General features: G+C 44.7%; 1 protein-coding gene across 1 annotated transcript; it reads left to right on the plus strand.

Moving 5' to 3' along the window:
- The first annotated feature begins 1075 nt into the window (after window positions 1–1075).
- On the plus strand, window positions 1076–6829 carry PFDN4 (prefoldin subunit 4). The gene is made up of 5 exons (XM_033153575.1): window positions 1076–1172; window positions 1990–1992; window positions 3616–3720; window positions 4111–4251; window positions 6436–6829. Exons 1-5 carry the CDS (start codon window positions 1149–1151, stop codon window positions 6565–6567), a joined length of 405 nt encoding a protein of 134 aa, XP_033009466.1. The 5' UTR covers window positions 1076–1148; the 3' UTR covers window positions 6568–6829.
- The last annotated feature ends 14776 nt before the right edge of the window (window positions 6830–21605 follow it).

Raw genomic sequence — 21605 nt, forward strand, 5'->3', positions numbered from 1 at the left:
AATGCTTTGATGGTGTTTCCTGCTTGGGAGGGGGTTGGACTGGATGGCCCTTGTGGTCTCTTCCAACTCTATGATTCTAGGTTGCAATTCGGAGGTCTCTGCCTGTCTATGCAGCAAAAAGGGAATAACTAGGTTCCCCCCCCCCATGTATAAGCGAGTCAGGAAATCTGGAAGTTTCCGCCATTGAAGCAAGTGGCTTCATTCCAGCTACATAGATTCTCACCTATAGGGAACAGCAGCGTTTTTTATCTTTCGCTTAACAAACCTCCCCCCTCCCCCCTATAATTGCACTGCTCTGTAGTCCATTTTGGTATTTTGATTCTGCTTTTTTATTGATTCATAGCTCAAACTTGTGCATGTTTTTTTTTTAAAAAAAACAATAAAGGCCTGCTGAGTTCAATGAGCTTCAATCTCAGCTAGATTTCAGAGACCACTTACATATTATGAATTGAATAAAGTGAATAAATAAAATAAACAATGTGTCTGTGACACACCGGCCCCCCCTCCAAAAGAAAGAATTTCGCCACCAACACAGAAGATGCAAGAAGACATACAAGTGTTGCACTAAAAGTGTTGCGCATGCTACATGGTGACGTTAGTTTATAGGAATAGATGCACATCTAGAAATTTAATTTAAATCAGAAAAAAGATCTCTCCCAAGTGGGGCGGATGTTGCGGGACCACAAAGTCCCATCAACCCTTGCCAGGATGGCCCAAGGTCAGAGATGCTGGGAGCAACATCTGGAGCGCGGCACATTCCCGCGCCAACCTGCAAAATCCCAAACCCTTCCCCGTGTCCGCTCTGCCACCTGCTGGCTCTCGCCGCGCGTGGCAACCGGATCTATTCGGCGCATGCGCTTTCCCTCCTCGAGTTTTGCCGGCCTATCGGCATTCGTCTCCTCCCTCCGCCGCTCCTTTCAAGCCGGGCGATACCAACATCTGCTGCAGAGACGGGGGTTGATACCCTCTGATAAACTTGAGTGGAGGGAGCGAAATTCCCTTCCAGGAAACAAAATAACCGGGAAGGGGGGGTATATTTTATTTTTCCCTCAGGGGGAAGAAACAAAAACAAAAACCGGGTTGGAGGAGAGCCGAGTGGGGGAGCCCCCCTCCCCCTCCAGAGGAGAGGAAGTAGTTCAGTCCCCAAGATGGCAGCCACCATGAAGAAAACGGTGAGTGAGCAGCCGAAGGGAGGCCGGGGAGGGAACGGCTGTGGCGGCTAAGGAGGCGCCTCCGGTTGTGGCCCTTGGTCTCGGCTCCCTTGTGAAGGGAGACTGAGGGGGCCCAGGCGAGGCGGCGGGGTCGGGAAGCCTTGAGGCTCAGCTTCTCTCTCCCCCCAAAATGCCCATCTTTGGTCCCAAGTCGCTCCGAGGCCAAACTCAGAACTATAGAATTTTTGAGTTGGAGGGGGACACCTGGTGGTCATCTAGCTCAACCCCCTGCGAGGCTGGAATCTCAGCTAAAGCATCCATGGCCACCCAACCTCTGCTTATAAATCTCCAAAGAAGGAGAGTCAGCCACCTCCTGAGGGAGACCGTTCCACTGCTGAACAGCTCTCCCTTCCAGAAAGTTCTTCCTGATGTTTGAGTCGGAATCTCCCTTTTTTGCAACTCGAAGCCATGGGTTCGAGTCCTACCTTCCTGAACAGGAGGAAACAAGCCTGCTCCCTCCTCCCATGTGACAGCCCTTGAGATATTTGAAGATGGCTATTTCCTCTCAGTCTCCTCTTTTTCAGGCTAAATATACCCAGCTCCTTCAACAGTTCCTCATAAGGCTTGGTTTTTCAGGCTCTTGATTTTCTTGGTTGCCCTCATCATTATTATTTATTGGATTTATATACCGCCCTATGCCCAGAGGTCTCAGGGCGGTTCACAGAATAAAATCAAAATATAGAACCACAAAATACATAATCAAAATAAAAACAACCCCCCCCCCCAAAAAAAAAAACATTTCAAAAGAGCATAGGACCCTCACAACATTTAAAGTAAGGCAGTTAACAAACCTGGACAGGAGCCACTAGTTGGAAACGTTCCAGCTTGTCAACATCCTTCTTAAATTGTGGTGCCCAGAGTTGGACACAGTATTCCAAGTGTTGTCTGACCAAGGCAGAATAGAGTGGTTCTATTACTTCCCTTGACCGGGACGCTATACTTCTGTTGATGCAGCCTAGAATAGCATTAGCTTTTTTTGCTGCTGCATCACACTATTGACTCATACAGTATTAAGCTTGTGGTCCACAAAGCCCCCTAGGTCCTTTTCACATGTACTGCTAGCAGTCTAGGTGTTTCCCACCTAGGTTCTGCACTAAGGCAGGAAGAACCTTACATTTATCCATCTAAATGTTGCCGAACATGCTTTAGCTACGGTAAATCTGTTCTATGGTACATAAAAACAGATGCGTTGTAAGACTCGCTGCCTCATCCTGTGCATTTTTCCTTGGAAGAAAGTCTCAACAAATTTAACAGGAATTGCTCCCAAGTTGGAGTGTACAAGCAGGCTGGTGTTCACCCCACAAAGAATCTGGTCTTTTGGACATACTTGTTGAGTGTTGGGTGGTGTGTGTTTTGTGCATTAGAAGGGCTTTCCAGAGGGGCACCTATGTTAGTCTCTTGCTGCAAAAACAACAAAAAACTCAACACATTTATTATGGCATGCAGGCTACAGTCCACTTTATGAGATACATGAAGTGTTGTCCTGAGTTGTGGGTACATTTTGTGTTTGAGTGTTGGGACTTGGTGCGATCAGACAGACACGCAATGCAGAAAAATATAGACAGTTCTAATTAAATTATTAGCAGTGATCATTCACAGTAAATAAGAGTTGAAAAGACGTATCCTTGCATTGTTAAGCCAATTAATACATGCAGTTAATACATAAAAATCTGTCGTGTCAATTCAATCCACATGTGACAGCATTGAACATCTTGTACAATTATGCAAAGGGCACTGAGGGAGAAAAATGCACACACCCTATTATAAACTATAGGGCTTTGTTTATTTTATCTATTTACTACAGTTTGATCCAGACAAAGTTAGTTTAACTGTGTCCCTTTTGAAATCCATGCAGCCTAACTTAGCCAAGACTAACTTCACATTTATTACTTGTGTCTGGTTCCAATGTTACATTCATTTCCAAGGCGCTCAAGGCAGCATATGTGGTTCTCTCTATCACAACAATACTGTCGAGAGACAGTGATTGACCCAAGGCCACCCAGCGAACTTTACATCCAAGTGTGGATTTGAACTCAGGTCTCTCAGGACCTAGTACAACACTAGGCAGCATACCACACTGGCTCCTTTGTGAAATCAGGTGTTTCCTATGGTTACTTTGTCTATGCTAATGTCCCAAGGAGTTTGTCTGCAAATGTCCTCATGCTTCTTGTTAATGTGCTTCCGTTTCCTTCCTGGTCTTGCTCCTGTTGCGTTTATAGTAACCAGCGGGTTTGAAATCCTTTGGAAAATAATGCTGGTAAAATGTGGATATGCTGAGTAGCTAATCTAAAGCAGAAACTTTAATGGTGAGCACACTGTGTTCCATTATTGGACTGAAAACTCATATTATTGTCATGTGTGTTATGTGTGTTGAGCTCTCCCTGTTTCTGCTGGTCTTTTCCAGGCAGAAGATGTCAATGTTACCTTTGAGGATCAACAGAAAATCAACAAGTTCGCAAGAAACACCAGCAGAATGACAGAACTGAAAGAAGAAATAGAGGATAAAAAGGTAACCTCACTATAAAGCCTCTGCATGGCAATCTGTTCACTGTATGAAATCCTAAGCACACCCAGCGGTGTAGAAGTCCCATTTAACTGTGTGGAGCTTCTAGTGATGTGAGGTGGAAAATGTTATAATTTTCCACACTTCTTTGGAAATGCATTGTTTATATAACGTTAGTAGCAGAATGAATGGACACATTGCAAGTCAAACTGGGCAACTGAAAATGCATACTAGTCAAATCAAAAATCGAAGTTGTGATTAATGTTTTTCTGGTGTTCACTAGGAAGCACATATATTTGTGCACAAAACTCTTCAGGCATGCTAAAATTAGCAGGTTACAGTTTTTAGTATGTTACTAGTAACTGGATGGGAGAGTTACTGATCTCTTGATCACAGAAACAGCTTCAGAACTTGCAAGATGCATGTGATGACCTCATGATGCTTGATGACGATTCACTACTGATACCTTATCAAATCGGAGATGTCTTCATTAGCCACCCACAGGAAGAAACAGAAGAGATGCTGGAGGAAGCAAAGGTTGGTGCTCATTCCTTGTGGATCTTCTGTGGCTCCTCAGTGATGCAGCAAAAATGTTTGTGTGTGAAGCATCATTGAGTCTGGCAAATGAAAACCTGATAAGAACCTCTCTCCCTCTCCCTCTCTCTTTCTCTGTTCGTTACTATGCTAAATATAATATTAAGTAGTATTAAACATTTCTGCTCTGCAGGTTTTCTGCATAGGACAGAGACAGCGTCCATATTAACAGGCCAGTCTTTCCCCATGCTGCCCCACCAATGTAGCAAGATGGGGAGCTGCCTTATAGGAAGTTGGGCCTGGTGTCAGAACCTGACATTGATAAAGCTCAGTAGCACAGCATCAGTTTTGCATGCAGGTCCCACATTCAGTCTCTGGCATCTTCAGGTAGGACTGGCAGAGAGCCCTGTCTGAAATGCCACCATCCAGTATAGACATCATTAAGGTAGATGTGCCAGTGGTCTGTCATAGTGTATGGCAACTTCCTGTGAAATGCCAGGGCTCATGTGCCCCGGAGGGCCCACTGGGCTGACACTGGTTGCTGGCATCTCTTTTTATTTTTTCTTTATGCATTTTCACTAGGGCAGTAGGCTGGTAGTGCTCAGTCTGGTGCTGTGAAGTGAAGCCACAAGCTGGGGCGAGGCTGCAGCAGCCCGCCATCTTCATTTCTCCAGAGTGACGCCCACCCGTGCCACTGCTTGGTAAGGTTATCTGAAAGGCCCAGCAGGCAGATGCTGAGGGGGGCTGGCAACCTCCAACCGGTTGCCAGCCCTGTTCCCTGACATCTGATAAGCTATTTTCCCCAGTACTGATACGGGAGGTTGTGAGCCTAGTCGTCACCCTAACTCCATGTTAGAGCATCTGTTTTGCATGCAAAAGGTCCCAGGTTTGTTTCCTGGCATCTCCAGGTAAGGCTGGGAGAGACTTCTGCCTGAAACCCCAGAGAGCCATTGCCAGTCAGTGTAGACTGTATTGAGCTAGATAGGCCACTGGTCTGACTCAGTATAAGGATGCTTCCCATGTCAAATCTTCTACTGTAAAATAGTCCTCAATTCATCAAATGGTCTCCACTTAGAAAACTGATTTGTCAGAGAGTAAGCTATGTTAGAACTCCGTGCCTTGTATCTATCTGATTTCCTTTGTGGAGGCAATATTTTCACATGGAAGTTCATTCATTATAGCAAGCCCCCATTTGCAGTTTAAAGTGGTACAGTTCATACACAGGTTTACCACCTTATGGAAAACTATGTTTGCAGGATTTGGAAAAACTTAGTGGCCCTGAACTCCAGCACTTAACACCTCAGTATGTATACCTTTCAGTGGGACATTGATACATTTGCCTTCTTAATATATATGCTCTTGGTTTAAGTATAAGACTCGCTGGATTGGATCCAGAGTTAAGAGTGCCTAATGATGCTGGTGGAAGCTGACTTTCCCACACACATCCCACCGCCCAGGAGCCTCCTGATTTTTGAAAATGCTACACTGGGCACTGGGGGACCTGCTCATGGAGGTGGGCTGTGGTGCAGGAAGGGCAATCCCCCCAAATTTTGTGGAGGCTGGGGTTTGCTATGGGCAGAAGAGGATGGGGAAGGCAGCTTCTGCAGCCCCCAATATGATTAACTCTGGATACAACCAGCTATGTTCTCCCCACCTTGAAAAAAAGTTATAATTAGAATAGTGGTCAAAACTGGCTGAAACTGATTTTCATGAAGCTCATCAGATTTTATTTAGGATCACTTGAAATGCATAGTCTTTGTCTAATAAACCATTGTTTATTAGATCAGTAATGAGTGTTGTACCACCTTCTTCTCTTCTCCCTCCTGATTCATGCCTTAATGCCAGACTCCTGGAGTTTGGTAAGCCAGTTTCCCATTCTATCCAACCTGATCCTGTTTTCCAAGCAGCTGCACAGATCTTTCTTCTGCTTTATTCTAAAAAGCTCTAGAGTCTATACTCGGACAGATTAGGAAGCTTTTCCTCTTGATTCTGATTTTTACCAAAAAAACACAAAAAACCTAAGCCTGATTAATGTGTTTCCAAAAAGCTTGTTTACAGTGTCTTGTCATTTATAATAGCTGGTCCTGTAGAAAATCTATAGGTTTCTTCTGATAATTGGATGTTAGGCAGTTGTGGTTTTTTAATGATTTGTTTGGGGTTATTACTTTTTCTTCTTCTTTTTCTCAGAAAAACCTGCAGGAAGAAATTGGCACTTTGGAGTCACGAGTAGAATCCATCCAGAGAATATTATCAGACCTCAAAGTCCAGCTTTATGCAAAGTTTGGCAACAATATAAATCTTGAGGCAGATGATAATTAAATATTGTAGAAATAGTGTTTTGTTTTTGTACTAATTATTCTGCTCTTGCAATAATGTTTTGAGAAGCCCCACATATTTGTTCGTTTTCAGAAAAAAATGCATTCACTTGTCTGTTTCATGTATTTAAAGACGACATTCTTATTTTGCAAATGCATCATTATTTATATATGTTAAGTGAATAAATCCAAATTCCGCAGGTGCATTATCAAGGCTGGGTGCTTAAAGGCTTATTGAAATGATAATAAAAGTCAAACAAACTTAACGCATCTTGTGCTTAAAATGTCTTTCCAAAAATAATGTAATATAACAACGGGATGGTGTGAAATCGCTCTGTAGACTCGATCTTCAGTCTTCTTTCTGGCAATCGTTATTTTTGAACACCTTCAATTGAATGGTAATGGGAATATAGAGGCAGAGGGACTGAGCTGTGACCCAGGAGGCAGGCAGCTCAAATGTCATCTTGCCTGTGAGCTTAGGATAAACTGATCCTAGCATTTCGTTTACAATATGGGGCTCATAACACTGACATACTACGCTGGTTGTGAAGACAATGAAGTCCTTTGGATACCAGGCTGCCACCAGAGAATATCTTAGCACTTAGAATAAACACCCCTAAGTGCCATTTTTTAAAATTAATAATTGCACTGAATCACCTGTATTCAGTGTTAATTGCATTGCAGCATCCAGCATTGGTGTTATAAAAATGTAGGGTCAAATAGTTCTTCCCTATCACATTTACACCATGGCTATTGATTTGTTGTTGTTCAGTTGTTCAATCGTGTCCGACTCTTCATGACCCCATGGACCAGAGCACACCAGGCACACCTATCTTTCACTGCCTCCCGCAGTTTGGCCAAACTCATGCCAGTCGCTTCGAGAACACTGTCCAACCATCTCATCCTCTGTTGTCCCCTTCTCCTTGTGCCCTCCATCTTTCCCAACATCAGGGTCTTTGGTGCCATTTAAAAATGGAAAAGCAAGGCCTCTACACTCTTTAAGTAAAGCACATGGGCGGGGGTGGGGGGTACTGGGGATGGAGCAGTCTTTTTTCATGATATTCAAAACCACATGTAAGGTGTCTAGCATAAGCGTAGAAAATCCCAGAACATTTGTATACGAGAAAAACATACCACTGAGAATCTTGTCTTCTGTGCCTTTGTGGCTAATGAAGCAAACTGCTATTACTGACTGTCCAGAAGATGGCACTAGAATGCTAGCTATCTCTAGGCAGAGAACAGGGCAAAGAGATTTCCCCAGAATAAATTGTCGTATTTGCCAAAGAACCACAAATGCATTTCAGCAAGAAGAGGGGATTGGGCTAGATAAATGAATGGAGAGGTGGTCTGTCAATGGCTGTTACTCAACAGGGTGATATGGAACCTTCATGTTCAGGAAGCCACTGACTATCTGCTTAGGGAGTGAAAGCAGGAGAGTGTAATTTCCCTTATGTCTTGTTTGTGGATTTCCTGGCGTTAACTGGTTGGTCACTATGGGAAGCAGAATGCTTGACTTCAGTGCCACCAGCAGAGCTTTCCATCTGCTCTTGGATTCTAGCTCACCTCTACAGCAGAACATCACATACTTATCTTGCCCCTATAACAGAAAGTGGTTCAGATTATTTCAGTCGGCTCCAAATTTGATTTTCAAAAGCCAAGAAGCAAATGGGGAAGAACAGAGCAGAGTGCCATTTACTGGTACTTCGTTAGCATTCTTCAGTAGCAAACGTCTGGCAGGCCCTGAGCTGCGTCGTGCGCCTTCAAACCATTCTGTCAGCTGAATCAGGATTGTAGAGTTGGAAGGGACCCCCAGGGCTCTCTAATCCAATCCCCTGCAATGCAAGAATATTTTTGCCCATTGGGCTCAAACCCACTTCCCTGAGATTAAAGGTCTCATACTCTACTGACTGAGCTATCAGGAAATGAGAGACTCATGTAGTAGGCTGTCCTTTCTCCAAGGAGCTCTCATTCCACCCACTCTTGCCTCCCAACAACCCGGTGATGAGTAGGTTTGGCTGAGAGGTAGTGTCTAACCCAAAGCCCTTTTCTTGGAGCTGGTGGTGAAGATAGGTGGCCTGATCTTCAGAAGGTACTTCAAAAGGTAAACCAGCTCTGATGTGATTGCTTCTGCTTACCAGTATTTTGCTGAGTGGGGCCCTGCACCTCTACCCTGAAGTTCTGCCCTGACGGCACCACCAGGTTGAGACTTGGAACTCCAGTCTCCCCAGTTGAGGTTCAGCAATCTATTCGCTGTTGTGGCTGGCTCATATTAGTCCTTTGGACCACTAGAAAAGTGCAGAAACATTTGCTTACAGCCATCTTCTAGATGCCTCGCATGTTTTTGACCTGGTCTTTAATGTCTCGGCAAGACAAGGATGGGCTGATCTTTCAGGATGGAAGTGAAAATGGCAGGAAGAAGCAGCTTTGGCAGCTCTGACAGTGACCCAGTTTGTGCACGTAACCCTATGCCAAACTATGGTTCAGCATGAATGAGCAAATGTATTATGGCTTGCTGGAGAGAAGCTTGTGGCTGCTTTGCTCCTCTTCTAGTCTTGCTGCCGCCATGCTGCTGTGAGCTAAGTCATGGTTCGGCTTAGTGATACATCCGATCCTTTGCTCATGGTTTATCTCATTGCAGGCAAACCATGAGCTGTAGCTGAGGTTTGTTTTACCGCCAACAGATTTTAAATGTTTTCAATATGGTTGGTTTGTAATTGTACTTTGTATCACATACCAGTAAATGTTTGCCACCCTGGTCTCCTTTGGGAAAAATAAAAATGAAACAGCACTTGGTGCTCTGATCAAATTCGCCCCCTCCTCCTGTGGAGGAGGTTATTTATTTTTAACCAAATAAATTTGTTGAGAGATCTGATCATGGGGGCTTCATGCCACATGTAGTTTGGACTTCATTATGTGTATGTGAGTTAGTATCTCGAAATAGTTCAGGTAACTTATTGTTCTCTTTTGTGTGTGTGTGTGTGTGTGTGTGTGTGCGCGCGCATGCGCTTGTAGTTCACCCACTTGCAGAAACAAGAAGTCAGTAACCAGCAGAGACCTTTTCTTTAATCATTGAACAACACAACATAATTGTCTCTGGAAACACCAGGGCAATAAGCTGGTGCCAAAGAAGGCTTATTAAGCGCCACATGCAAAGGCAATGCTTGAAAAGTGGTGGACAAAGACAGCAGGCTCAATATTGGCCTGTTTTAAAATTAGCACTCGGGGGTAAACTAATAAGATGTGCAGTTTGATTCTGGGTTGTGTTTCTTCAATCTCTGCTGCCCAATAACACAATTAAAAGTTTTGTACGGAAGGAAGAAACTTTGTACATAGGTTTTCAAAAGGCAGAGACATTCAGTGGGTACAAAGGCCTGCTTCACATGTGCTTCAGAATCTCTTGGGTACACTAGACACTAGATTACCTGCACTTGAGCCACAGCTGAATGTGTGAACGGAGAGCCGAACACAGTCTTTAAAAGCATAGCTAGCAATTCTGTCCTGCATTATCCTCCGGAGCGATTTTTTGAACCAGCCAGCTTTACACAGTGCATCGTTAAAAAACAATGGGATTTGCTACCCTAAGTGGTGGTGATGGTCACCAATTTATATGGCTTTAAAATGGGATTAGACAAATGCATGGAGGATAATGGTCTCAATGGCAACTAGTCATGATAGATCGGTGGGACCTCCAGCACACCAGTCATTGGGACTGGAGAAGGCTGTTTCACTCATGCCTTACCTGTGAGATTCCCATAGGTATATGCTGAACACGCATCTCTTTATCCTGGCCTTTGACGCCCAAGATCTAGCTGTCTAATCTGTCTGTCTTGTCTATCATCTTCGAATCTATCCCATTCAAATTGTAAGTTGTTTTAACTGATTTACATTTTTTTAATTAAAAAAAAAAGCGAATGTAACCAAAAGAAACAGTGTCAGCTCACATTAACAGTAAAGCTAACCCATCAACCCCTTAATATAAGCACTCTATAGGTCCAAACAGATATCGATATGAGATGGACACTCATAAGATATACATCCGAAATATAGAAAGGAGCAATATCTTCAGAGCACTGAGGAGCAAAGGGTGGGTGTTTATCCTTCCAACCTTGAGGTATAAGTTTCTTTGCAAAGCCTTGCAGGATCCATTTCAGTTGTCCTTCGGATTTAATTGACTAGAAGTGACTAGTGGGGTGCCACAGGGTTCTGTCTTGGGCCCAGTATTATTCAACATCTTTATCAATGACTTGGATGATGGGCTTCAGGGCATCCTGATCAAGTTTGCAGATGACACCAAATTGGGAGGGGTGGCTAATACCCCAGAGGACAGGATCACACTTCAAAATGACCTTAACAGATTAGACAACTGAGCCAAAGCAAACAAGATGAATTTTAACAGGGAGAAATGCAAAGTACTACACTTGGGCAAAAAAAATGAAAGGCACAAATACAGGATGGGTGACACCTGGCTTGAGAGCAGTACATGTGAAAAGGATCTAGGAGTCTTGGTAGACCACAAACTTGACATGAGTCAACAGTGTGATGCAGCAGCTAAAACCAATGCAATTCTGGGCTGCATCAATAGGAGTATAGCGTCTAGATCAAGGGAGGTAATAGTACCACTATATTCTGCTCTGGTCAGACCTCACCTGGAATACTGTGTCCAGTTCTGGGCACCACAGTTCAAGAAGGATACTGACAAGCTGGAACGTGTCCAGAAGAGGGCAACCAAAATGGTCAAAGGCCTGGAAACGATGCCTTATGAGGAACAGCTTAGGGAGCTGGGTATGTTTAGCCTGGAGAACAGACGGTTAAGGGGTGATATGATAGCCATGTTCAAATATATAAAAGGATGTCATATAGAGGAGGGTGAAAGGTTGTTTTCTGCTGCTCCAGAGAAGCGGACACTGGGCAATGGATTCAAACTACAAGAAAGAAGATTCCACCTAAACATTAGGAAGAACTTCCTGACAGTGAGAGCTGTTCGGCAGTGGAATTTGCTACCAAGGAGTGTGGTGGAGTCTCCTTCTTTGGAGGTCTTTAAGCAGAGGCTTGACAGCCATCTGTCAGGAATGCTTTGATGGTGTTTCCTGCTTGGCAGGGGGTTGGACTGGATGGCCCTTGTGGTCTCTTCCAACTCTATGATTCTATGATTAATATTGTATGTTTATATTGTTAATCTGCCCTGGGACCTTATGGTGAAGGGCAGGTAAGATATCCAACTGATCGTCATCGTCATAATCTAGTTGGCCACTGTGGGAAACCGAAATGTGGTCTAGATAAGGCTTTGGTCTAATTCAGCAGGGGCTGTTATATTCTTATAGCCCTCCTCGCCATATCAGCTCTGCAGGAAGGTGTGGCTCCAATGCCAAGCATGGCTCTCTCTTTTAAGTAGGAGAGCTAAGTTTGCAAAATCATCAAACAGATGTAAACAGGTGTCCCGAGATGTCATCCGTCAGAGGCGATGTCCAACACCAGCGACTGAAGCTAAATTTTTGCTCCTGACATAAAGGGACACCCAATTTCTGCATGTTGATTGGATGTTTGCCACTTCAGACAGAATGCTTGGGAAATTAGGCAGCGAGGAAGCTTTTAGCCAGTGGCAATGATGAATTTAAGGTGGATGTGAGCAGTTGTGGAGTGTTGTCTCTCTCTTTTTTTTAACTACATGCAATGGTTTGGCATACCGCCTGAAAAAAGGGACCACGCAAGTCTGAAAATAGTGCGCCAAGTAGATGCAAACTGCCACCAGATGATGGACGTCTCTTTCCAGTGCATGCAAAATTGGTGCTAAGCACTGCTAACAGCTGCTTGATCTCAACGTAATAATAAATTAAGAGAGAGTTGTGCTAACAAGCAGCAACATCATATATTTATCAGGTTGTGGATTCTGGATCTTTTAATTTGGCACATTTGGAAGAAATGACGAAGAAATCAAAGGAAAAATAAGAAAGCTGTTTCATTGGTCCCTGGGATCACCCCATTTCACTGAAATATGGAAAATCTCATAGTAACTAGCTGTGCCATCAAGCATTTGGAATCAGAGGACTGGAATATATTGTCATTCAATTTTTGCAGTTGGAAGCACAAATTCTCTCTCTTCCTATGTTTGGAAAAGGCTTGTGTGTGGCTTGTGGCACATTTACCCTTGGTGCTGTTTTTTTTATTTATTTGCCACTCAGTAAAAATAATTAGGAAGTGGTTTTGTTGTGTAAAAACACCAAATCCACTGTAATTGCATGACCTGAATTTGCTGGTATGCAGCTGAATCTCACATGCAACATTCCAGCAGTGAAGATTAGGGATGGATAAATCTCTCGGTTTCAGTTTTCTCAGTTTCTACTTTTTCCAGCCTTATATTCCAGATCTTCATGTTTCTGCAGCAATTTGCACTATTGTTGTTGTTGATTTTTTAATCCTCATGAAAGCTCTCCAGCATTTTAGTGCAATTTTTTCTAACACATTTTTACGTGCAGTTTGGACAAAGTATACCCATCTTTGCAAGCTGATTCCCCTTGTATAATGCATGTTTGCCATTTTCCTCAATGTATGCATTTTTGTACACTCTACTTGGGTGGAGAGCTGCATTGCAAATCTTGAAGGAGTGTGAATTTTGATGGCTGGCTGTGTTTCGGTTTGCATATTATTCCGGGAAGTGTGACTTGGGTAGATTCTCCTTCAGATGTGAACCAAATCCAATTTTTCCCTCACCCTTAGTTCTGAAGTGGCACAATGTTCTGATACCATTGCACTGTGTGTCCCCCTGCCCTCACATGGCAGTCAGTTATGTACCACAGGAGTGCACAGCATAAGGAGATAACAACAACAACAACAACAACAACAACAACAACAGATTACTTATACCCCACCTATCTGGCCAGGCCTCCCCAGCCACTTTGGGCGGCTCCCAACAGAATATTAAAAACACGATAAAACATCAAACATAACAGGGCTGCTTTCAGTTGTTTTCTAAAATCAGGTATTATTTTCTTATCTGATTGGAGGGCGTGCCCCAGGGTGGGCGCCACTACCAAGAAGGCCCTCTGCCTGGTTCCCTGTAACCTCACTTCTCGCAGTGAGAGAACTGCCAGAAGCTCCTTGGCGCCAGACCTCAGTGTCCGAGCTGAATGATGGGGGTGGAGACGCTCCTTCAGGTATACTGGGCCAAGGCCATTTAGGGCTTTAAAGGACAGCACCAACACCTTGAATTGTGCTCGGAAACGTACTGGCAGCCAATGAAGATCTTTCAGGATCGGTGTTATATGGTCTCGGCAGAAATGAGGTAAGCCGCAGTACACATTCAAGTGGAGAGAGAAAGAATTCATCCTGCAGGGCTCCTATGTTGAGTGGCAACCCCTAAATATCTCTTCCCCAGATCCTGGCCCAGATCCAAGGTAAAATGAAGCTTCTCCAACTCTAGTGAAACGAAAGGGATGGAGGAGGCATGCTTTGCTCGGCACTCGACAGGCCACTAAAGGTTATTCCTATCTTCAGGGGACCGGCTTTGCAAAACGACAAGCCGTTTCATTAGCGCATCTTGATCCGACGGACACAGATGAAGGAGAGCTTCCTTGCTCAAAGCCTTCCATCAGAACTCGATAAATAATTCATGGGGCACAGTTTACCGGGTACATTTGGAGTCACAAATTGGCTGTGAGAAAACAAGCGTGATTTTTCTCCGGTGGGTTAATTATTCAAGATGAGTGGCTAAATTGCCCCCTCGTTCCTTCCTGTCCGTTTCCTTGCAAATATCCAATATTTAGGTTGTGTTTAGATTCTGCAGGCCACGTTGCTTCGGATGCTATCGATCCGATTAGGAGAGCGTCCCTCATAGAGTAAAGTCCGGGAGCGAATGTTCATGATTTCTCATCTGAAATTCAATTTGTGTTGGTCATCAGCAATGCTTGCTTTCAAGGCTCTCCGCTTTCCCTTTTAGGAAATAACTAAATATGTAGACTATTGGGGGAGGGGATTCTCAAAATGCCACTCATCCATAGAGCTATGAAGTATTACATAGGGGTTTGTTTGTTTTTTTACCTCTAAGGGAACCTGGAGGTCATCCAGCTGATCGGCTGGCTTCGTGTAGGATGCAACTATGGCATCCCTGACAGATGGCCGTTCATCCTCTGCTTAAATATCTCCAGCCACACCTGTTAGCAGTAGTTGAGCAGCACGGGAACTTACCAAAGGCAAGGTACTCAGAAGGGCTCCTCACCAGCGTGAGCCCAATTTTGCTGTGCTGCCCACTCTTCTCCCTGCTACACCTCAAATCTCTCAAATCTGCAGAAGCCAGAGATGCACTTCACTCATTTGCTGAATGCTTATAGGAGAAGCAGACCATCAGAGACAGGGAAACACAGAGGGCTCTGTAAGGCAGAACTTCCATAAATGTAATTTTATTGTACTTTTATTGTTTTTTACAGTAATGGCTTTCCCCCAGGGCTTTCTTAAGCATATGCGGTGCTGGGGTGTAAAGATCTGCTCCCCCAGGTTGCCCAGTCCCAGGTGCGCAGGAGGGCGGAGCCAGCCAGCTGCCTCAGCGTCTTGCTGGCTCGGTCACCCCTGGACCTGTGACACAGAGCCGCCCGCAGCATAGAGCCTGCTGTGGGGCTCTGACCAATGGGCGGGCTCTTCCCCGGATTCAACTCTTGGGCCCTGGACTCTCGGCCTGGCCCTAGCGCCTATGGGTAAGACGGCCCTGCTTTCCCCCCAAAATTCTGGGAGCTGTAGTTTGTTAAGGGTGCTGAAAGTTGCCAGGAGGCCCCTATGCTCCACCTCCTGGAGCTACAATTCCCTGAGTGGTTTAACAACCAATTCCTCTTCACAGGGAACTCTGGAACTTGTAAGAAATAGTAATAGTCTTCTCCCCATTGACTGATTCCCGGAGGTAATATGAGTAGTAGCCATTGATACCTTTATTCTCCATAGTCAGAGGTAGTAATGTTTCTGAATACCAGTATCTGGAAATCGCAGGAGGGGAGAGAGTTGTTCTTGTGTGTTTTCTGCAGGCATCTGGTTGGCCACTATAAGAACAGGATGCTGGAATGAATGGACCACTGGCCTTGACCCATGTTCTTATGCTTAGTTCCCACTCAAAGCAATTTAATTTGGTGGCGTCACTATGTGCCACGTGGAAAATTACTTCCTTTTGTCTGCCCTGAGTCTCCTGACACTTAGCTTCATTTGCTAGAGGGAGAAAAACACGTCTCTACCTACTTTCTCCGGACCATCCCACGGTATTAAGCATATCTGGGCTACAGAAGATGCCTAGATTTGGTCACAGTAGCCCACATCCTCAGTCTGACCTGGGCAGTTGATTTGGCGAGAAGATTTGAATCATTTCCATTCCCAGCCCCATTTTATTCTCGCTTCAATTTGTTCCTTGGGACGGGAGAAACAAATGATTAGACAGCAACAACATAGTTATTATTCCGCTGAAATGGCAGCAACACAGAGTGCAAGATGACATGAAGTCCATGGAAATTAGATATAATCATATTCTCTGCTCAATTTGTTTCCCTCTCTGGGGTTATTTTTAGTCTTGTTTACTTTAATTGTGTGGATGTCTGAAAGCCTATCTCGTTCCATGTTGCGCGGTACATAATAGTCGTTCCTTCTGTGTCTGCCATGCAGTCATTTTGTTTCCAGCCTTCTCCGTGCAGATTTTGCATATACAATGCCATGCTGAGCACAAGATGTCCTCTGCATCTCCGTCTTTCATTATAAGATCCATTTTTGAGAAGGAGTAGGAGGTTCAAGGTCTTTCAGGCCATTGGCCTTGCTACATTCAGCAACAAGGACTTGTAAGTACAGTATGTTTGTCTCACTGTTGGATACAAGCCTTCTTGAAGCCAGGGGCCCTGTGAGGTCCTGACTGTGAGAAGGTTTGTAAGCATCATCAGACAAACATCCATAACATGAAGTAGTGGCAGTTTTTGCTCCAGATGCTGTGCCTGCACCATCCCAAGCTCCCTGCTGCCTTGGACCTCTCAGTAGCTGGCAGTGGTGCATAGCATGAGAAAGCCAGATTAGCAACCCAGGCCCACCTGTGCTGCTGAACCAGCTGCTACCTGCTTACAGGTCCCCTGAAGACCTTGAGATGCTGGTCAAGAGTGCACGAGACATGTGCCTCCCACATGCTTATAATCTATAGAAACTTGCAAGGGCTATAGATAAATTTGAAAAGACTCGTCTCTATTGTGCTTCGGTTACACCGGGAGACCTAGTGTGATGGTTCAGAATGTGCAAAGCAGTTTGACATCCAACTTCTTTGAAGGAAGGGTGAGTTTGGCTCGGATTCAGCTCTTACACAAATTTCCTGGATGGGTGAAGCCTGCCAAGTTACAGGAAAATAAGTTCAAGGGCTTTGGGGCCAGACACCGTTCTGTTTGGAAATTAATGGTAACAAGCAGTGTGTTCATAGGGTCTAGATGCAGGAAAACCTCATCAGAATTTCGGGTTTTCATTTCAGGGATGAGTGAAAATGGACTCACCCAAACTCTCCACATTTGCAGGTTAAATTGGAGGGGAAATTTTTGCCAAACATCCTCTAAGGAGGCAGAATTCTCCAGCCATTTTGGAGGGACAAAAACTGAAATGGCTCAGAAACATCTTCTTCTGAGAAATTTTTGCTAAGAATACTGATAGTGTTGTATGCAATGCTGCACAAGAGGAATTTTGCTAACACACAGGGACTTTCCCTTCCCCTCCTCTCCAAGCGTGCTCCCCCACTGCAAGTCCGCTCAAGATGGTCCCCAACCCCTAGAGCCAATTTTATGGGGAGAGAGAGGGTTGCAAAGGAGAGGACAGGGCTGTTCCTTTCTGCAAGCAGACATTGGATGTGTGAGTGGCATGGCAGTGATGAATACAACCTTTCATTCCTAATCGGTGTATGCAGGAATCAAGGGTTGAAAAGAGGAGGACTGAGCTTTTCCTCCAAAACATTGCTTCCCTTTCGAATATTATTTTGCATTCTGGGTTGTATCCATGGTTGTGCTCAAAATTCTCCACACAATTTGCAGAAGTTGAGGGTGGAGACATTTTGCCAAGTATTCTCTGAGAACGGGTCTCAAATTCCCCAACGGTGTGTATGTAAGCTTCAATTAAAACTAAGCTCAGATGACCAACAAAATTGGAAGCCTTAACGCAGCTTAATTTCTTGTGACAGAGAAGCAGTCTTCCTATACCCTGGCAATTTTTCAGCTGCATGCTCAGAAAATAAATGGTGATCATCCTGCTTCCTCCTTAAGAAGCACCACTGTAAACTAGTCTGCAAATGAGAACTTGTCAGGGGGAAAACACATAAATTAACCCTGACAGCTCAGCTGCACCAAAACACATTTATGAGTCAAAAGAATGCAAATTGTTATTCATGCTTCTGGGCTGACACCAGATACCCAGGCTATTCTGACATTCATTATTGTGGTGTGATCATTGGCATTTGTGTCCTAGACAGAAGCCCAGCTCTGCATTAAGGAAAGGTTACCGTGTGGGTCTTGAAGTCCTCTGCAGTGCAGTGAAAAAGTGTAACAGTGGTTGAGTTCAGACTTTCTCATCTGGAAAGATTCATGACAGCAGGCAGTGGATGTTGTCAGGGCTTGGGTTCAGCTCAGAGCTAATAGATGCCATAGCTTAGTAGCTGACAACATGCTGTCCGTGCAAAAGGTTTCCTGTGCATCTACTGCACAGTTACAATTGGTAAGGCAATTGTCATTACCCCAGGCACAAGCATCACTGCGGCTTACCAGCAGGGAAAGGGATGAGGTAAACATGGTGCAAACACACCAGCAGATTCAATCCAGCGCTCCCATCAGTGTGTTTGCACTGCACTGACCTAGCCATCACCTTGTCCACCCCAATGATGGTCAAGGGTTTGGAAACCAAGCCTTACAAGGAGCGCTTGAAGGAGCTGGGTATGTTTAGCCTGGAAAAGAGAAGACTGGGAGGATATGTGATAGTCATCTTCAAGGAACTTAAGGTCTGTCACATGGAAGAGGGAGCAAGCTTGTTTTCTCCTTCTCTGGACTCGAACCAATGGCTTCAAGTTACAAGAAAGGAGATGCCATCTAAATATCAGGAAGAACTTTCTGACAGTAAGAGCTGTTCACATTGGAACAGACTCCCTCGGGAGGTTGTGGACTCTCCTTCCTTGGAGGTTTTTAAGTAGAGGTTGGATGGCCATCTGTCATGGATGCTTTAACTGAGATATCTGCATTGCAAAAGGGTTGGACGAGATGACCCTCAGTGTCCCTTCCAACTCTCCGATTTTATGATTCTGTGGAAGGTCAGGTAAGTGCTGCTGCCCTGCTCCAATGACTGCTACAATTGTGGCATCTACATCTATAGAAGGTCACGGCTCACAGGTTTGGGAGAAAGCTTGACCTGCAAGGTGTACCCTAGACAAGATTGCACCCAGACCCCAGTAATGAAGATACTAGACATTTTGTGGGGTTCTCACATATTTAGTTAGGCATTTCTATGCCACCCAGTCAACTGTGTCCTCTGGGAAGTTCAGAAAAATTAAAATCAATAGACTGCTAACACAACCAACAGTGCTAAAATCACGCATCCTAGAAAAGCAACACCAGCACAAAATTTATATAAATCAGCCCAAAACCATAGAACAGCTTAAAGTCAGTAAGCATGCAGTAGTTACAAACCAGCAACCGTGGCATTTTAAAAAGCCTGGGAGAAGAGAGAGGTCTTCACCTGGCCTTGAGAAACTCCCAGTGTAAGTTTCCTAGAAGAAACTTTACAGGAAGACCTAATAATTGTAATGTACGGTTAAAGGCAATGGACCAAGAGCTCACATAAATATCCTTCTAAGGAACGTACACATAACCTATTGATGTGCTTGCGTAAGCAAAATCAGAAAGCTAAGCACCAAGACCTACATTCAATGGAAGAAAGATCAGTCTTCAGATGCAAAACTGGTGGTGGTACATGTCTAGGCTATGGACAGATAAATGTGTCCCAGTCTGTTGTGTACTGTTTCCACATGTGGACAACTTAAAGTATACCCTGTCCTTCTTCTTTGTGGGTTTTTAAAAAAGATAGTTCTGGGGGCAATCCCACACACCACCAAGCAGCACTTACAAGGTGTACGGAGATCTGTTCTGTCTCTCTCCCTCCCTCCCTTGCTTCAATAGTGAAAATCTGCTTGGAGCAGCTTCAAAGCATGGCACCTCCACAGCACAGGTTCAAAATGCTTTTAAAAATGGTGCACACCACTTCCAGTGTAATTCTATGCACAAAGGGCCATTTTATTTCCAAAGAAAGAGGCTGCCCCTGTCATTACCCTGGGATAGTTGTTCCCCACCAAGCCAGTGCTTCCTGGGGGAATTCCTCCTGCAACACCCCCCTCATGTTGATGATGAGCCCGACAGGCCTTGAGCGGAACTCCTTTTCTAAGCCTTGCAGCCTCAATGGGTAGATGTGAGGGTGCCCAACTTCTCCCAAAGTGCCTCCCTTTGTTTGTTTCCCACTTTTCTTCTTTAACTCACGTGGCCTCTGCTTATACTCAAGTATTCTGCCAAACCTAATAACTTATCCTGAACAACGTGGTGTAGGCAAAACCAAACAAAACACCCTTTCAGGGGCGTCTTTACCCAGATGTGCAAGGGGTGTGGGGCACCTGGGCGCTAAATTCTTGGGGGCACCTGCCTCCTAAGCTCTTAACTATCTACCTGTTATGAAATAATAAATAATTTTGATCAAGCTAGAAAAACAAAATACATATATACCTAGGTATTACTGAAATGTACACCTACTGTTTCACTAAAGGACTTTTGACTTTGTGTGCTCATTTACTAAAGACACCCGCACCAGCGGTGGCGCTTGTCATTCACAACAGCGGTGCTTGTCAGACTTGGGGGGCACTGGGTGGATCTTTGCACCCCAGCAGCGCATATGCTAAAGACTCCCCTGCACCCTTTCTGGCCCTTGACCAGAGATGGGGAACCTGTGGCCTTCCAGATGTTGTGAGACCACAGCATGCATCATCCCGGACCATCAGTCATGCTTATTGGAACTGATGGGAGTTGGAGCCCAACAGTATCTGGAGGGCTGCAGGTCTCCCATCCCTGTGCTAAACCAATATTCTCATTTGAGAGACATATCACAGTGTACCAAAGTCAGGCAGGTGGTGTTGGACTGAATCATAGAATCATAGAATTGTAGAGTTGGAAGGAACAATGAGAACCATCTACTCCAACCCCTTGCAATGCAGAAATCTTTTGCCCAGCATGGGATTCTAACCCAAGACCATGAGATTAAGAGTTTCACACTCTACTGACTGGAGGTGGACTTCATCATAAATAGCTGTTTTTCCCCAGGCCCTCCTACCTATATATGTGGGTTTGCAGTTATCCACTGACTGACTAATTTGATTTACATCCTTCATCTCCTATCACAAGGGTAGCCAATGCAGTGCCCTCCAGATGCCTGGGACCACAACTCCCATCAGCATCAGTCACCGTGGGCAATAGTCAGAAATGATGGGAACTGTGGGACTCAACCTCAGTCAAAGCAGTTGTTGGCTCAGTTCTTTCAGGTGACTAGGCACAAAAGCACTCTTCTGTTTACCCAGAAGAGAACTGGAAGGGAGAATAGACTGGAATTCTAGGCGATTCATTGTCAGTCTTCTGATGGTCCACCCCTCTTTTTGATATGAGTCTCATCAGGGCAGTGAGTCTTTAACCCTTCCCTTTTGGACTATTCCCCCAACCCTGCTGAACAAAAATGCCTCAAATTTGCAACCCGTGAAGTTTGTATTTCATTGAAGCAGAGGGCAGCCAGGTGACTGCTTACATATCTCTCAAAGCCACAAATCTGTTTGGCCTGATTTTGGAGTCAATAGTACAGGACTTGATGACTCTAGGCATTGTGTGTTCAAGTTGTCTCCCAACCAATTGTGCCACAAATTCAGTGGGGATCAGTATGTTCCTATGTCTCCGCCATCCCTGCTAACTCAGTACAAACAGGCACACAGTGGGCCAAAGACCTGTCATTGTGACACTAACCTCAAGATGGAGAATTCACTTTTCC

This window comes from Lacerta agilis, chromosome 6 (genome assembly GCF_009819535.1).
Source record: "Lacerta agilis isolate rLacAgi1 chromosome 6, rLacAgi1.pri, whole genome shotgun sequence".
NCBI lineage: Eukaryota > Metazoa > Chordata > Lepidosauria > Squamata > Lacertidae > Lacerta > Lacerta agilis.

Bases quoted from the DNA above. Each gene is read 5' to 3' on its own strand.
- PFDN4 (XM_033153575.1), top strand. From the start codon at position 1,149: ATGGCAGCCACCATGAAGAAAACG. The intron at 3,721-4,110 runs GTAACCTCACTA...TCTTGATCACAG, and splicing joins AAGAAATAGAGGATAAAAAG to AAACAGCTTCAGAACTTGCA. The intron at 4,252-6,435 runs GTTGGTGCTCAT...TCTTTTTCTCAG, and splicing joins AGATGCTGGAGGAAGCAAAG to AAAAACCTGCAGGAAGAAAT.